The 17,110-nt window shown below is 44.2% G+C and overlaps 2 protein-coding genes across 2 annotated transcripts in view; one reads left to right on the forward strand and one right to left on the reverse strand.

The window, feature by feature from the left end:
* LOC136429786 (mutS protein homolog 4-like) overlaps positions 1 to 4,460 on the reverse strand; it is a 29,014-nt gene extending 24,554 nt beyond the window's left edge. Inside the window, exons 1-3 of the mRNA XM_066419751.1 lie at positions 4,362 to 4,460; positions 3,581 to 3,770; positions 2,810 to 2,961 (exon numbers count right to left, since the gene is read on the reverse strand). Of these exons, the coding sequence (XP_066275848.1) occupies positions 2,810 to 2,961; positions 3,581 to 3,770; positions 4,362 to 4,395 (376 nt within the window). The 5' untranslated portion in view covers positions 4,396 to 4,460. The remainder of the gene's footprint in view (positions 1 to 2,809; positions 2,962 to 3,580; positions 3,771 to 4,361) is intronic.
* Positions 4,461 to 8,914: 4,454 nt separating this feature from the next.
* LOC136429222 (liver carboxylesterase-like) lies at positions 8,915 to 16,982 on the forward strand. Its single transcript, XM_066419096.1, has 7 exons — positions 8,915 to 8,966; positions 11,821 to 12,158; positions 12,562 to 12,741; positions 13,064 to 13,630; positions 14,655 to 14,811; positions 15,619 to 15,850; positions 16,784 to 16,982. The coding sequence occupies exons 1-7, from the start codon at positions 8,915 to 8,917 to the stop codon at positions 16,980 to 16,982; spliced, it is 1,725 nt and encodes a 574-aa protein (XP_066275193.1).
* The last annotated feature ends 128 nt before the right edge of the window (positions 16,983 to 17,110 follow it).

The following is a 17,110-nucleotide window of genomic DNA, read 5'->3' on the forward strand; positions in this document are numbered from 1 at the left end:
AATGTGTACCCACTAAATGGTCAATAGATTGTACAGTCCCACATACAGGCCTGCACAAGACTAGTGCTTTTACTTTAACTTGCATCAACGCAGTACAACCTAACCAGGGTTGTCTCCAGCCTTGAATTTTTTTCCGTCCAACTCAATGTTTAGGAGCCCATGTTGTTAATTCTTGTTGTTAGATATGTCATTTTAGCTCACAAAAATATATTTTCCGGAATTTCCATCCCAGGACTTTTGTATTTTCCTAGATTGATCCTAGAGTGGAACTCGTTGCAACCAAGTACCGTGGAAGCATCCTCATTAGACTGTAGCTTTAAACAATGCATGCAGTTAGATGTGCAAAGGTTAGACGTGACAGGTCGTTCGGCGTAATATAACCAGCTGATGCTGCGCCGCGTGCCTGGGAAGCTGGTGTGTTACGCCGAATGGCGGTTATACTGGCTATATAGATACAGATACAGAAGCTGGTGCGTTACGCCGAATGGCGGTTATACCGGCTATATAGATACAGATACAGAAGCTGGTGCGTTACGCCGAATGGCGGTTATACCGGCTATATAGATACAGATACAGAAGCTGGTGTGTTACGCCGAATGGCGGTTATACCGGCTATATAGATACAGATACAGAAGCTGGTGTGTTACGCCGAATGGCGGTTATACCGGCTATATAGATACAGATACAGAAGCTGGTGTGTTACGCCGAATGGCGGTTATACCGGCTATATAGATACAGATACAGAAGCTGGTGTGTTACGCCGAATGGCGGTTATACCGGCTATATAGATACAGATACAGAAGCTGGTGTGTTACGCCGAATGGCGGTTATACCGGCTATATAGATACAGATACAGAAGCTGGTGTGTTACGCCGAATGGCGGTTATACCGGCTATATAGATACAGATACAGAAGCTGGTGTGTTACGCCGAATGGCGGTTATACCGGCTATATAGATACAGATACAGAAGCTGGTGCGTTACGCCGAATGGCGGTTATACCGGCTATATAGATGCAGATACAGAAGCTGGTGTGTTACGCCGAATGGCGGTTATACCGGCTATATAGATGCAGATACAGAAGCTGGTGTGTTACGCCGAATGGCGGTTATACCGGCTATATAGATACAGATACAGAAGCTGGTGCGTTACGCCGAATGGCGGTTATACCGGCTATATAGATACAGATACAGAAGCTGGTGTGTTACGCCGAATGGCGGTTATACCGGCTATATAGATACAGATACAGAAGCTGGTGTGTTACGCCGAATGGCGGTTATACCGGCTATATAGATACAGATACAGAAGCTGGTGTGTTACGCCGAATGGCGGTTATACCGGCTATATAGATACAGATACAGAAGCTGGTGTGTTACGCCGAATGGCGGTTATATCGGCTATATAGATACAGATACAGAAGCTGGTGTGTTACGCCGAATGGCGGTTATACCGGCTATATAGATACAGATACAGAAGCTGGTGTGTTACGCCGAATGGCGGTTATACCGGCTATATAGATACAGATACAGAAGCTGGTGTGTTACGCCGAATGGCGGTTATACCGGCTATATAGATACAGATACAGAAGCTGGTGTGTTACGCCGAATGGCGGTTATACCGGCTATATAGATACAGATACAGAAGCTGGTGTGTTACGCCGAATGGCGGTTATACCGGCTATATAGATGCAGATACAGAAGCTGGTGTGTTACGCCGAATGGCGGTTATACCGGCTATATAGATGCAGATACAGAAGCTGGTGCGTTACGCCGAATGGCGGTTATACCGGCTATATAGATACAGATACAGAAGCTGGTGCGTTACGCCGAATGGCGGTTATACAGGCTATATAGATGCAGATACAGAAGCTGGTGTGTTACGCCGAATGGCGGTTATACCGGCTATATAGATGCAGATACAGAAGCTGGTGTGTTACGCCGAATGGCGGTTATACCGGCTATATAGATGCAGATACAGAAGCTGGTGTGTTACGCCGAATGGCGGTTATACCGGCTATATAGATACAGATACAGAAGCTGGTGTGTTACGCCGAATGGCGGTTATACCGGCTATATAGATACAGATACAGAAGCTGGTGTGTTACGCCGAATGGCAGTTATACCGGCTATATAGATACAGATACAGAAGCTGGTGTGTTACGCCGAATGGCGGTTATACCGGCTATATAGATACAGATACAGAAGCTGGTGTGTTACGCCGAATGGCGGTTATACCGGCTATATAGATACAGATACAGAAGCTGGTGTGTTACGCCCAATGGCGGTTATACCGGCTATATAGATACAGATACAGAAGCTGGTGTGTTACGCCGAATGGCGGTTATACCAGCTATATAGATACAGATACAGAAGCTGGTGTGTTACGCCGAATGGCGGTTATACCGGCTATATAGATACAGATACAGAAGCTGGTGTGTTACGCCGAATGGCGGTTATACCGGCTATATAGATACAGATACAGAAGCTGGTGTGTTACGCCGAATGGCGGTTATACCGGCTATATAGATACAGATACAGAAGCTGGTGTGTTACGCCGAATGGCGGTTATACCGGCTATATAGATGCAGATACAGAAGCTGGTGTGTTACGCCGAATGGCGGTTATACCGGCTATATAGATACAGATACAGACAGGATGGAGGAAAGGGTCCTGGAGACAGCCCTGAATCTAACCTCATCCAGGTCAATGAATATATAAAAAAAGAAGAAGAATTCATCGACTTATTTTACATTAATTACTGTAACGTACCTGCTGCACCTTAAAAACTAACGTTCAGCACAGCTAACCCACCTATGATGTTAGCTGTAAGGGGACCCCCTGGGGTGGCACTGGACGCTCCTGTGGCACTGTGGGGGGTCCTTCTTGATCCCGGGGTACGGTGGGAACTGGAGGTGGACACAAAGCTGCGGGCAGTGCCTGGCGCTGCCACCGGGGCTCTCGAGCTGGTTTTGGAAAGCAGAGGCCAAGATTTGGAAAATGACCTTCCAAATTCAATGTGAGCATTGTTGACATTAACATTAAACCCTTGTCCAGCGGGAAGCCTATATATAGGCTCTAAGTATATATATATACATATACAGAGCCAGTATGTGGGTCCCGTATATGTACGGGTTGGGGGTATTTTCCAGCTGAACGCATCACACCACAATTAAACAATGCCACCGCAACAAAGAAAAAGTCAAGGGAAAATGACCTGATTAAGAAATCAAATCAATGTAATAAATTGCGTAAAAAAATCGTCAGCAGGACAAGGGTTAACACTGAATTCAAAATCTACTGTTCTGTACTGTGTCTTTACCAGTATTCATTGTGCTATATCAGAGCTGGAGATGATACCAGCATAAGCAAGTTGGTGCAGGTAAAATTGAATCCAAATTTCTAAATAATTTCTTATCAGTAGTGCAGGTATAATTAGCCTCGTAAAAGAGATTTTGAATGTTGCCAATGCTGCTATTAAAAAAAAAGAACTTCGAACTATGTTTTTGAAAAAATACATTGTGATTGTGGAATAAGACTTGAAAATCTCCTAACAAAATCTACTAAAAAGTCAAAATCTTGTACCGAGGTGTAGCCCCAAATGAAGAGGATCCTGTCACAGAAGACCTTCTCCCATGAGGTCCAGAGGAAGGCCCCTCCGTGCTGCTCCGGGAGCTGCCCATGGAGGTGCTGGTCTGCTGCCCGACTGTTGTGGTCGATGCAGGCACAGCACCACTGGACAGCCCGGTGCTCGGGGTCTCCAGCAACCCAAAGTCTGGCAAAAACAACACAGTCTGATTTCAACTTATAACGAATCTTAATGTTGACAATTTTACCTTCTCCTCACTAAATTTGATAGGAAGATTGCTTAATGGCAAGTACAGTATACTAGTTATTTTGAGGGCATTTTAAGACTCTTTATTTTCAAAAAGTTTGGCAGAATGATATGGATACCATATCAAACGTTATCTATCTATGAAAATAACACGTGTACTAGTCTGGGTGCCGTCATAGTCTGGGTGCCATCACTGCTGACTAAGTCTTTCTGTGGTTAGCAAGCAAAAAGATCAAGCCAGCAGTAAAATACTATGGAGAATGGCACCAAGGCACTATGAATGAATGAATGAAGACATTTATTGTGGAAACTGGACAAAGTTTTGTTAGATTTGTCCAGTTTCCACAATAAATGTCTTCATTCATTCATCACAGTATTTCTCTGTTTCTGCAGATCAGAGGATTTTTAGTTATCGATAGAACTTATATAAGGACATTTGTGCAATTACCAAATCAATAACCTAGAGTAGAGTAGAGTAGAGTAGAATTTTCGGTCAGGTAGGACTGTTCCTAGGCTGACTGTAGCACTTACTGTATCTTGGTGGCTTGGGTTGTCCAGCTGACATGTTGCTTGTTCAAGTTGTTGTCCTGGGTTGTCCTTTGAGTCTCTACTGACTTGTTCCTATTCCTGTCAGGAAAAAAAGTCAAAGTTGTTTTACTTTTAGCGTACCAGACGGAGAAGGGACTGTGACCATCTTGATCCAGTGTTATTGGCCCTTATCAATAACTGAAACTCGTGTATAACGCCACAACAATATATTTCAAACTACTGTGCAGAATAAGGGAAATGTCGGATTTAGGGCACTGGGGTATGGTTGTGCCCCCCTCCCCCTTCATTTTTGCTAATTTATGGCAGCCCGATTAACTGGCCTGGGATTTTACCTTGCTTCTGATAATCTCATAAATCATTCGCATTATACAGGATTCTTTTATGTCCTGTAATTTCGTATCCTAGTCATATCACTGTAACGTTACAGGAATTGAATAAAATCAACACAGTTTCACTGAAGGGGGAGGGGGCGGCGAGAATCGTGGTTCAACAAACCTGATTCCCCGGGCACCAAACCTCCTTGAGTCCACATTTTGTTCAACAAAGTACGGCTGCAACAAGGACCAAAGTCCATATGTTGCAAACTAATCATGGCATTATGTTCTGAGATTGAACTTCACACTAATTACCACGCTCCAGTAACGTAATACTGAGGATCAGAGTCACAGAATGCTTGCAGAACAACTCGATGGTTATCCTCTTCAAATATTATACTTATTTGAATCGTTACAAAGTTCCAAATACAAATTTGAAGAAGCAAAAAGTCATGCTGATTTTCTACCTGGGGTTGCCGCCCTAAAGTTGAGGTGCCAACTTTGCCTTTTTTTCCGAAAGGAATGCCAGTCCCAACGCAAATGATCAGTCCTTGTGATAGTATGACCGTTCCTCTGTCTGACGAGGTGAATAGGCGCCACCTATCGGAATGAAGATGCAATGCAAGGCGGTAGGGGATCTGCTTCTTTAGAGCACAACAGCTTGGAGCCCATTTCTGACCAAGGAAGTCAGGATCAGTCTATTAGGCTTGGATTTTCTATTAGTTCTCACCACACAACGACATCGTATCTTTGCTCCTTAAATGTCGATATGTAATGGTATAGTGTTATTGAAACTTATGTGTAGGAATGACTAGAATTTTTTTTATTAAAACCTCATAAAATGCTCTGGACGCCTTTAAAAGAGAGTTACTTGCATGCCAACATCGTGGAAATCCGCTGATCCTTTATTCAATTATCCTCATTGAAATATTTCAACCAGAACGCCCCTGCAGTTCCAAAGCAAGCTGTTAGGAGGCCCAAACCTACACGACTTTTTCCTGACAACAGAAGCTATATACCACACAAAAATTACGACCATAATATGTCCAGGACAAAAGATGCAAAAACCGGAAGTTCTGCTGCAGTACCAAGGAAACCCGCCACCAAATTTTAACCTTTGTCATCTAAAGACCTAACGTTGGGTAACATAAATTCGGGATTTTTCCGATAATGGTTGACTGAAATCAATCTAGCAGAACAATAAACCATCCTTTTTTTCTATTATTCTGTCAGTATCATGTACTATCTTTGCACTAAGCATATATATGGTAGATTTTGTCTCTAGTCGTGCTGACACCATAATATTTCAACTTGAAACTACCGTCCGCCGCACGCACAATGACGGTGCTGTCGGACAGGGGTGAACATTAATTCGGGAGAGAAGATTCGTCTTGAATATCTTACCGCTAATTACATATTATACAGCAGCTATTCGTTCCATCCTTGGCTTGAGGAGAGTGCTATGGATATAGACGTGTCCAAGTATAAAAATACATGAAAAAACGGCCGTACCGCACACATCAGGCCAACGGGAACAACCCGTGTGTTGAGTCGGTAGCTATAGAACGTCAAAGTCGACATCCACCGTCATGGCAACGTGTACATTATTCATGGAAAGTTAGCCGGATGCCGTAGCATTGATGATACTACTATGTCCATGTATTCCTTGTTGTGTTAGGAGCAAACTTTGAGGAAAATATCGTCCTCAGTCCACAATCACACGCAACATTTAGACAAAAAAGTGTTCCTCACAAACCTTTGTCGTCTGCTTGACAACAGGATTCTGGGTAATGATATGGCGGCGGGAAAATACACGTGCCGTAGGTTGTAGCAACAAAGAGGGGTTTTGATGATTGATCACACTTAGAGTCCAATTGCAGGTCAGCAATTTTAAGAAAATAAGTTGTCTTGTAAATGATTGTGTTTAGCAGGAAGCGGATGTGACATTTGTCTTATAAACCAGCCGACAACGATGTAGTGTGCTTCTCCCACGAAGCCCTCAGACTGTTCCAATAAGGGACGGAGAGTTTTTGTCCTCGTCGCCTTCTAATGCATGGTTATCGAAGCTTTTCAGACAGTGTTCTGAATACGTTAGTCTGTCAAGTTTGCATTTCTAGCGGTATTACTGATGTTGCATCTGGCACATATCCCTAAATACCCCGTTTTCGAAAAATCCCGAATCTAAGTACCCCACGAATTTATGTTACCCAACGTTACCAACCTACTAAATATCATCGCAATCCATTCTTAAGTTATGCTTACTACAATGTCAAATATGTGTGGAAACACACACACACACACACGCACACACACACACAAACAAACACACACATAGACACACACACACACACGCGCGCGCGCGCGCGCACACACACACACACACACACAGAGACGGACCTACAGGCACACCCAAAAAGATACCTCCATATTGATATGGAACAATAGGCTCCGTTTTCTTGGAGGTTAGGCCATGTTGATTTGATTATATGGATCCTCTGGGCACCCAAATCTGCCAGCGCGAGAGACAAAAGTCGGCAGAAAAGTTGCTTTCATAGTTATGAAATCTGAATGGTCAGGAAGGTTGAACAGATGACTAAACACAACGTACATGATGATGCTAAACAACAAATTATTAATTTTTGTTCTTCCGCATCTTCTTTGACTTCAGAAGACTTCGGTCATGGCTCAAAATGCATTTTGTGTAAGAAGTAAGTTAATTATAAGGACAAAATCAGTACATTTTACGATGGCAAAAATATCCATATTCCGATATATTTTAGCAACGAGTTACGGTAACGTTACGATTTACAGTATGGTTGCAAACATTTTTTTTGAAATGGACAAAAATTGCCTGATGCGCGCACAGATGTCATCCATATAACCAAGTCAGTGTGGCCCCTGATAAAGGTTTTCGTTTTTCCCACGCCTACAAAGATGCCGTATCATATTTCTTCCAAGAATGATAATAAGATCACAACACATCTGTCTGTAACGTTCAAGCGGTAGTTACAATATGGTGCGTCTCTTTGTGGCCGTGCTTTATGAGAGCACTGCTTTGGTCAAAGTCTTTGACAGAATCCAACGACAATATCACTGATTTCGTGTTCGTCGTAGCCTGGTCCCAGTCTCTACGGGTCGGCTTGGGTGTGTTTTACCGGGCCCAGTCTGCTAAATTGACCCGTTTCTGTCAGTCTGTCTTAGCTGCCGTATAGAGTTTCGCAGCCACCATAGTTTAGCAGCCACCGTCGCTTTGCCGCCACCGTAGAGCTAACTACCCCTCGGGTGGGCTAATCTGTCTGGGCGGGCAGGCATCACTCCCAGCCCCGCAGAGAAACCGAAGAGCTCCCGACGGTATGGTTTCCAGGCTATGTGCGTCCCATCGAGACAGAAATGAAGATTGCTTTTATGTGTTTTTGCGACGTTAGGATTGTCCCACGCTGTCTGGTTACAGCATGCGTCTGGCTATGTCAACTCAAGCCCCTGAAAAACAAGCGGGGTCGATTCCTGCTGTGTGTTATCATTACACATTGACTCTAATACTCAGGTCTGTGCTGTGCTGTGTATATAAAAGGCAACCCAAGCAATATTAGGGCCCTAAAAATCGGATTTTGAAAGTCAATTTATTTAGTCATTTCTATACATGATTAGTTCAAACAACACTATCTCAATGTATAGTGACGTCCATGATGCAAAAATATGACTTCGTTGTAATGTGAGAACTCACTGAAAATCGTCGCTGGGGTTTTTGTAGGGTCGCGAAACTAAGGGGATCATTATATGGCATGTTTTTGCACATTTTCGAAATGCTTCAAGTATGGAGTTATTACACAAATGTGCTAGACAGTGTTAGTAAAGGGCACTACAATAAACATTTCAGCATTTTTTTATTTCCATTTTTTGGTCCCCACTATTGCTTTGGTTGCCTTTAACATTGTTAGGTCTTGATGGTCAGCGACGAATGGAAGGTACCAATTGTTGGGATCCGGTAGAGTACTGAAGTAACAGGCTACTAGTATTCCCACCAGCTTCAACGTGACATTAATATCAAAATATCTCTGCACATAAAGGGTAGAGCCCTGGCTAAATCACATGGGTTTCATACATGCAAATGGATACGCGTGGGATAGCTAGATAAAACAGAGAGTGGGCGTGTCTAACTTTGGAGGCTACGCTCATCTACGGCTGACGTTTTCGGGCTGCAGGAGTGACCGTGTTCGCACCATGGACAGTCGGGGATTGCTGCTCATACTACTGACGTGCTGCGGAGCGCAAGGTAAAAGTTATATGTGTTTAGGGCCCTGTCACACTTGTGCGTATATTCAAGTGCGAATGAGTTCCGCAGTAACATTTTTTAGGGTTTAAGTAAATTTTGCGGGGAGGAAGTTGTTTTCTACTTTGACCCATCGTTGTGCAGTCTGGTTATCAAACCAAAGAAATTTCTTCTTCGGCTGCAAACTTAACCTAAACCAGAAACATGTTAATACGCAATCCATGCGGGTTTGTATATACGCACAAGTGTGACATGGGCTTTAAGACGTTACTTCTAAATCTCGTGTGACCCCGTCTTCACCACAACAGTGTAATCTAACATGTCGTTCAACACGGATTCTACGCGACAGGTGTCGGCGTGTGAAGACCCGGTCATATGTTTGTATTGCATACCCGGTAAACCGCCTCATGGCGTAACACACCAGGTTTGTACTGAACAGCACAAGCTACATGTCCGAACAGACCAATTTGATCCACTCACACCGGGACGGACCCTTAACTCTTTTCGATAAGCGTGGTGGGTTCTTTTACGTGCTCGAGGTGTGGCTCTCCTCAAACACGTCCTATCCGAGGGACGTCCCAAACCGAAGCTAGGTACTCATTTTCACCTAGTGAGTAAAGTGAGGAACGTCACGTTAAGTGCCATTCCCAATGGCACAACGTCAACGAGACAAGCCAGGGGACCCCGGATTTGCACCCAGTACCTCTGGGTTCTGGACAAAACACCCTGCCATTGCACCACCGCGGTGCCGCATAAAGGTCATGCGATAGCCGGTGTAGACCGGCTTGTTGAAGACATTCGTAGAGTAGTCGTTGAGGTGTTCTGCAGCATTTGGCTGCTTTTTCGCCGAAACGCAATGAGATGAGTTTTACCTTGCAGTCGTTCTGCTACCTTGCTGTTTGGTTCAACACTGTGTCGCACACCAGAAGACCTTATATGGCAATACGTTCCCAAATCCTTGTATAGCCGTTGCCTTATATGGCAAGGGAGCACGAAAAGGCAGGCAGGCTAGATTTGCATGACACACAGGAGGGCGACCGCATGTAACTGCTACAACTGTTCGGAAATATCATTGCATTGTGGTTTCGGACTTTGATATCCTGAAAAATGACCATATTACATCTATTCCACAAGATTGCAGAAGAAAAAAAAATGATTTCGTCAAGAAAACGACCAAAAATCGGCATAAATGATACCATATAGTGAGGTTATAGCATTACGTAAAGAGAGACGGGTTACGTACCGCAGCTTAGCCCATCTGGCAACGCGAAGCACTTCGGACCCAGAAGATCCGGGTTCGTGTCCGTGCATGGATTTTTTTTTCTTTTTAGATATTGAATATCAAAAATATATATTGATATTATATTAATCTATTAATATCATATTTATGAATATCATTTTTTCATTTTTTCATTAATAAATAAAGAAATATTTTATATTTGTTATTTTTAAATATTCATTTAATATATACAAGGCCTTTGTCTTATGAACAGGACTTCATAGATTCCAAACCCGGCATTCGAATTTTTCTGTTCATTGTAATGGAAAATACCGTGCAGCGGCTCCTATGCGCGGTAAGATGATTCTTGCAAAACACTCGCCACTAAACTTCCATCCCCGATGTAAACAGAGGCTCTTGATGTTGTTTGCAAAACAGCGATCCTTTGTTACAGTAGCAAATGCTCCATTGTTCAGTATCGACTTCATTCAGACAACACGGACGTGGAAAGTGGCGCCGCTCGGCACAAAACTATGGGAATTTTCATGAATTTTAGCAAAATTACCCAGGAAAATAAGGAAGAAATGTTGTAAATGCGGAAACCAGAATAATACGGATGAGGTAGCTGTTGATTTGTTTGACATTTGGTAGTCATTTTAGATAGAACCTTAGCTGTTATGAACTTCTATTTCACTTAATTACCATAGTGCTGATGATTCAATGGTGCTTTTTTCAAATTTTATGTTTTATTGCGTGCCATGTACATAATTACATTGATAGCTTTTATAATGAGCCTATTGTACATTTTACAAATAAGTACAAGTTGTAGGCCAAGACCAGCTTTTTCAAAAGCACTTAAGTTAAGTGACGTAACTTCAAAATTGCTTTCCCCAATCTGCCTTTCTCTATTAAAACAGTAGTCATTTCCCAAAATGACAATTTTTCTTATAGACTGAACAGCCCTTGAGTGACTTCCTCTGGCAGATTTTACTTCAAGTAAAGGGAAAAGACAATTCACACTCATAAACGTAGCCGAAACGCCAGCTTTTTTTTAAAAGCTCTTGTTTTAATCAATTTCTTTTTAAGGCAAAAAGTTGCCATAGACGGTCGATTTTGGCATAGCCTCGTGGAAAATCACTACCGCAAAACATCGCAAGAAGAATGTGACTGTACCTGAAAAGTACGCCCCCTCCCCCTCGTATCCCGGATCAGATTTGGGGTCATCAGAGTTGTTTGTTCTTTGTTGTTTGTTCTTGGCTACTGAGTGATAACTTCGTATCTGATAGCGCGGCAGTTGTTGCTTCTGAGGTTAACATCAGACAGAGTGTACACAGGATACGTTATGGGATGTAACGTTAGGTCCGACAGAACTTAGCATAAGTCGGGCCTTACTGTTGAAATCTATCTTGGACGATGCGTATAATGGATTCTAGTTCTAGTTCCGTATTCTGTAAAGTTGGGCACAGCAAATATCAATCCAACATATTGGACAGACTCATTGACAAAATTCAATACACACATGTAGATAGATTGAATGAATTTAACTAATAAAGCCACGCGTCCACAAGAAGCTATCCAAGTGCATGGACCGTCTGAACTGAAGTGTTGACTGTACGTACTATCCACATTTCTTCCCAGCTGCCGCTGATAGCGACAATGCTCCTCTCGTGCACACGGCCAGCGGCGACGTGCGGGGAGCAGTGCAGCACACCAACGACCGTCCCGACAAACCGGTCTACACCTTCCTCGGCATCCCCTACGCAGCGCCCCCTGTCGGAGACCTGCGGTTCCGCACCCCACAGCCAGCCGCTCCGTGGGAGGGAGTCAGGGACGCCACGAGAACCGGTCCCTTCTGTCCACAAGGACTGGACATGCTGAAAATTCTCCCCTTTCAGCTCGAACACCACGATTTCGATGAAGACTGTCTTACGCTGAACATAGAAACACCAACTGTTGCAAATGACACCGGGCTGCCGGTAAGTGCTGAAAAAAATAATTCAAACCCTTTTTCCATCAATCGGTGTCGGTTTGGTAAAGTTTTTCTTTGTGTGCGTTTTTGTTTGTGTGCGTGTGTGTGTGTGTGTGTGTGTGAGTGTGCGTGCGTGCGTATTTGTGTGTTTGTATGTTTGTGTGTCTGTGTGTTTTTGTGTGTGTATGCATATGTATGCATATGTCTGTGTTTGTGTGTGTATGTGTATGCATATGTATGTCTGTATGTGTGTGTGTGTGTGTGTGTGTGTGTGTGTGCTAATGTGTGTCTGTCTGTCTGTGTGTTTATGTGTGTGTCTGTGTGTGTGTGTTTGCAGCGTGTGTGCATGAATGTGTGTTTGTGTTTGAAACATTAGACTTTAGAGTGATTCTTCCAACCTACATTTCCAGGTTCTGCTGTGGATCCACGGTGGTTCGTTTACCATCGGTACGGGACGCTTTCGGCCTTTTGCCGCCCTCGCCGCTCATCAGGACGTGGTTGTCGTGACCATCAACTATCGCCTGGGGGCGCTCGGCTTCCTCAGCACTGGGGACGAGAACGCGCCTGGGAACTTCGGCTTGCTGGACCAGGTGGACTACTTGCTATCCTGTCTGCAAACCAGTGAAACCAATCATGAAATGAGATTGAATTTGAAATCAAAATGACTTGCAAAGGCCGGCCTTTGTCGATGTTTCCGTATTTTTGTTTTTCAATTTCATGCCCTAGGAATGGGTACAAAATGACAAATAGGCAATGTAAACTTTGAAGGCATTTGCAGAGAGATATTGAATTAAGGCCAGCATTGAATAACGCATTGTAAGTATCTAATATACCACTGCCAGTACCGCAACTATATGTATACCACTGAAACAAAAACCATACAATCACATATAACACCAGTTCCTTTTACAGATCCAGGCGATGGAGTGGGTGAAAGATAATATCCGGAACTTCGGAGGGGATCCGGACCAAGTCACTCTCTTCGGCCAGTCCTCCGGTGGCGAGAGCGTCTGTTACCACGTGGTCTCGCCGCTCAGCAAGGGTCTCTTCCGGCGAGCCATCTCGCAAAGCAGCACCTGCAACACGATGGGAGTCCTTCCGAAGCCCGTGGAAGTTGCCGCCACGTTGGCTGAAGCTGTCGGCTGTGATCATGACCAGAGGGACACAGGGAGCATGGTGTCCTGTCTCCGGCAGAAATCTGCGGACGAGCTCGTCGACGCTTATCGGGACATGATGAAGTGGGGGACGGGGGAGCCTGGCGTCAGTCTGAGGGCGGTAGTCGACGGGAATTTCCTTCCGGCATACCCGGACGATCTGTACGACGAAGGCCAAGCACACGCCGTGGACTATCTTCTTGGAGTGAACGACCATGAGTACGGACTGATGCTGCCGTCTCTGGTCGACCCGAAGTTCGGGCAAGGGATGACAGAAGACGCTTTCGTCTGGACTCTTGACGCGCTCATAGGAGGGCTTTATCCGGTAAGAGAACCCAATGAGCCTTTTTAATAAATCTTAAATAAATCAAGCCACTAGATAAATTCTCTGTTGAGTCAGACGATAGCGCACACCATCTGTTGTCAGTGACTGGGGATTCAACGTAAACGATTCTCACTGTCACTGGTGAAAGATAGTGGATGCTGTCTGAAACGTCTGACTATTTATAGAATTTTATCCAGTTGCTTGATTTATTTTGCATCATGTAATGTTCTACCTGGACGGAAAATCTTCATCGACGTTGTAGTTGTTGTCTGTCTGTTACGATACTTTCAAATTAGATTCAAGCTAGTATGTCACTGAAGCTGCGGAACGCCGGTGTCGTCGCTGTGTCCTGAATTGGATTTGTGACAGCCGTGACTTTATAACGGGAATATCATGCATAGGTACTAGGTTATGACTAAAAAGACAACAAAACACAGAAAGCGTAAAAAGATTCGTTTTTCATCGATGACATTCGTTGAGCGCGCTGTCAAATCGCTCTGTCGCAGCGATGTCGCCAACGTGCCGCGGGTCCAGTGAGATACCCGCTTTACCTCACATATACTACATGCACTGGTTGGTCATACTAAAGACTAATAGACTAATAACTTACACTGGCGAAACGTTGTCTCCTTGTCTCTTTGCTATCGGTACTTTCACGGCCATTGCTCCGATGATGTCTTACTACTTGTCCCTCCATCGAGAATCTTTAAGCGTAGCGCTAGGTTCCCTTCTAGCTCACACCGTTACGTTGTTCAATAACCAATCTCAAAGTCCTTCTATGGCAACAGGTTCTTTCCACGGACTGTCAAACTATGGAACTCTCTCGATCACAACCTTTTCTCTCCCGTATACAACCTGCAAGCCTTCAAAACCAATGTTCACCGCTATCTCCTGACATAAACATTTTCATCTTTCACCAACTTCAAGTTCAATGCCTGTGAGTGGTCAACCATGGCCTTGCATTGAACAAACCCGGTCGGTCATTCCTGTGTCACCACTATATATTTTTCTCTCTCAATGACAGGGTTCCAACACAGACAGTATCGTGTCTGCTGCTCGCCAGCTGTACCGTGACCAGGACAAGCCGGACGACCCGATGGCCATACAGCGCCAGTTCACTCACGTTTTGGGCGACTCGATGTACGTGGCTCCCACGGTCGACACCGCAAACAGGCATGCAGGTGAGGTGATAGTTTAGAATCAAATTTTTCAACTTGATTCCCTACCAAAAAGATCTCTCATCATTGAGGGGTTGCCGCTGAAAAAAGAGGTGCATAAGCAAAGGCTACTGGTCATGACTGGTCATGTCCGTCGAATGGAGGATGGTCGAATCCCCAAAGACCTTCTCTAAAGAGAACTGATGTTCAGCAACACTGGGCGGCCACGGCTGCGGTTCAAAAACGTCTGCAAAAGTGACTTGAAGGCTCTAGATATTAACACAGAACACTGGGAGGACCTTGCAAATGACCGTTCCAGATGGAGTTAACTGTTATACACTGTCTAGCCTCTGCCAGGCCCCACAGATCGCTGGAAAAATAGTAGAAATTGGCCAAATTAACAGATAACATACCAGAGGAGTTAGCTGGCCGGTAAGCACAGTTTGCGTCCTAGGTGGTGGAGGCTATACACTGTCCCGGTAGATGAAATCAGGACAAGGTAGGATGATGCGCAGTGCAGAAGAAAAGCGGATCCACAGAAAAAAAATTTCAACAGAACTGAGTCAGCTTGCAGGTGGCAGAGACTGTCATTTTCGAATCCATAGCCGCTGCTGTCAGGCTGAGTTGAAGTAGGGTTTTACCCTGGTCAATATTGACTGACTGATGCAAATTCGGAACTTGTGATTGTGCGTCCTTACATCTAGGGTTGTGGGGCCCTTTTGTTGGGCTAGCCCTTAAAGTTGTCTAAAATCGTTGATGCTATCAGTGTTAGGAGAGTGTTCCATTTAATGACGCAAGCATACATATTCACCTCTCTCTGTTTTTCCGCAGCGTCTGGCTCCAAAGTCTACCTGTATGAGAACCACTACGCGCCTGCGTTTGCCTCTGCCTTCCGACCAGGCTGGGTGGGGTGCGACCACAGCGATGACATGTTTATTGTGACAGGTTGGCCCTTCCTGGACGTACCGTTGAATGGAGGGGGGGGACTACTTCCGTTCTCCTCGGAAGATAGGAAGGTCAGCGGGGACATGATGGCGTACTGGGCCAACTTCGCTCGAACCGGGTAAGTTTGAACAGATTCCTGTGGTTAGAGGGGGGGGGGGGGGCTTTTAATTTATTTCTGCCATATGTTGACTACATTTTTATGTTCATAATGATAATAACTTTATTGCACAACAATTGTTCAAGGTTCAAAGCATGGCATCTACTGGCACATAACTACAGTTCCATGAGGCTAAGCTACCTAATATAAGAGTGTGTAGTATGGGATGAGAATGGGCTTTTGCATATAACTTATCTAGACCGTTGCTCACGTGGCTCATAACAAAGGAGAAACCCGCATTGTAGCGGATGCAAAAGTTTAATTTAGACATGTTTGCTGGTCACAATCATTACCATATTACCACACTCTACAGAAGCGTACCGTCTTGTTTCTTACTTTGAGTATCGTAGCCTTCAGACGTTTTGTCTATTTTAGGACATAATTTATGTGAATATGAGGTGAAAAAACTAAGAAGGTGATAGAGTGTGAAAAATTACAATATAACGTAACATTCGTGAATAATTTCATGAGGTTGGTGAAAGACGGAATAGCGGAAAAATGGCTGTATGCTAACCCTTGGTTGTGAATAAAGAACTTTGTTATTCATAACGTAACATTACTTTGACCTTACATTACGTGACCTAATATATCACGCTTCCCGGAATGTTTTTTATCATTTTACAGAGATTTCACATCAATACAGTTGACTATTGAGTATGTAATATTTCTTCATAACAGGAGTCGTTGGAGTTTTTGTTACAAATATTGTGCAATACTTTTTTCTTGGAATCCTTTTTTTTCCAGCAATCGTAAAGCTTTATTTTTTTTTACCATTAAACAAAAATTCCACATCTATGCACCTGGTGGTTTTTGAGCATCCAAAATGTCTTTATCACGTGAATCATCGAATTTCCTTTTACAATTATTGCACAATGCAATCTGATTTTCCCCCAGGAACCCGTCTGACGGTACCGGTGGCCCGACTGACAGTCCCGCGGTACCAGAGTGGCCCCGGTACACACCTGACAACCCCGCCTACATGAACCTGGGGCTGACGTCATCTGCTGACGTAGGGCTGCACCCCGGCAGGGTGGCGCTGTGGAATGACGTCATTCCCAAGATCGCAGCATCGTCCGAAAGGGAGGAACTGTAGCCGAATTCTGAGTTATCATACATCAGACAAGATAACTCAGTAAAGTTTTCTTAGGATTCGAATTTTGTTAGGAGGCCGTCTCTAGTCCTTATGATCATAGTGTTCAAGTGCAGACGTGCAATGACTAA

This window comes from Branchiostoma lanceolatum, chromosome 3 (genome assembly GCF_035083965.1).
Source record: "Branchiostoma lanceolatum isolate klBraLanc5 chromosome 3, klBraLanc5.hap2, whole genome shotgun sequence".
Classification (NCBI taxonomy): Eukaryota; Metazoa; Chordata; class Leptocardii; order Amphioxiformes; family Branchiostomatidae; genus Branchiostoma; species Branchiostoma lanceolatum.

Excerpts from the sequence above, each read along its gene's own strand:
- LOC136429222 (XM_066419096.1), top strand. The coding sequence starts at position 8,915 with ATGGACAGTCGGGGATTGCTGCTCATACTACTGACGTGCTGCGGAGCG. Across the intron at positions 13,631-14,654 it reads TCATAGGAGGGCTTTATCCG|GGTTCCAACACAGACAGTAT; the intron begins GTAAGAGAACCC and ends TCTCAATGACAG. Across the intron at positions 15,851-16,783 it reads GCCAACTTCGCTCGAACCGG|GAACCCGTCTGACGGTACCG; the intron begins GTAAGTTTGAAC and ends ATTTTCCCCCAG.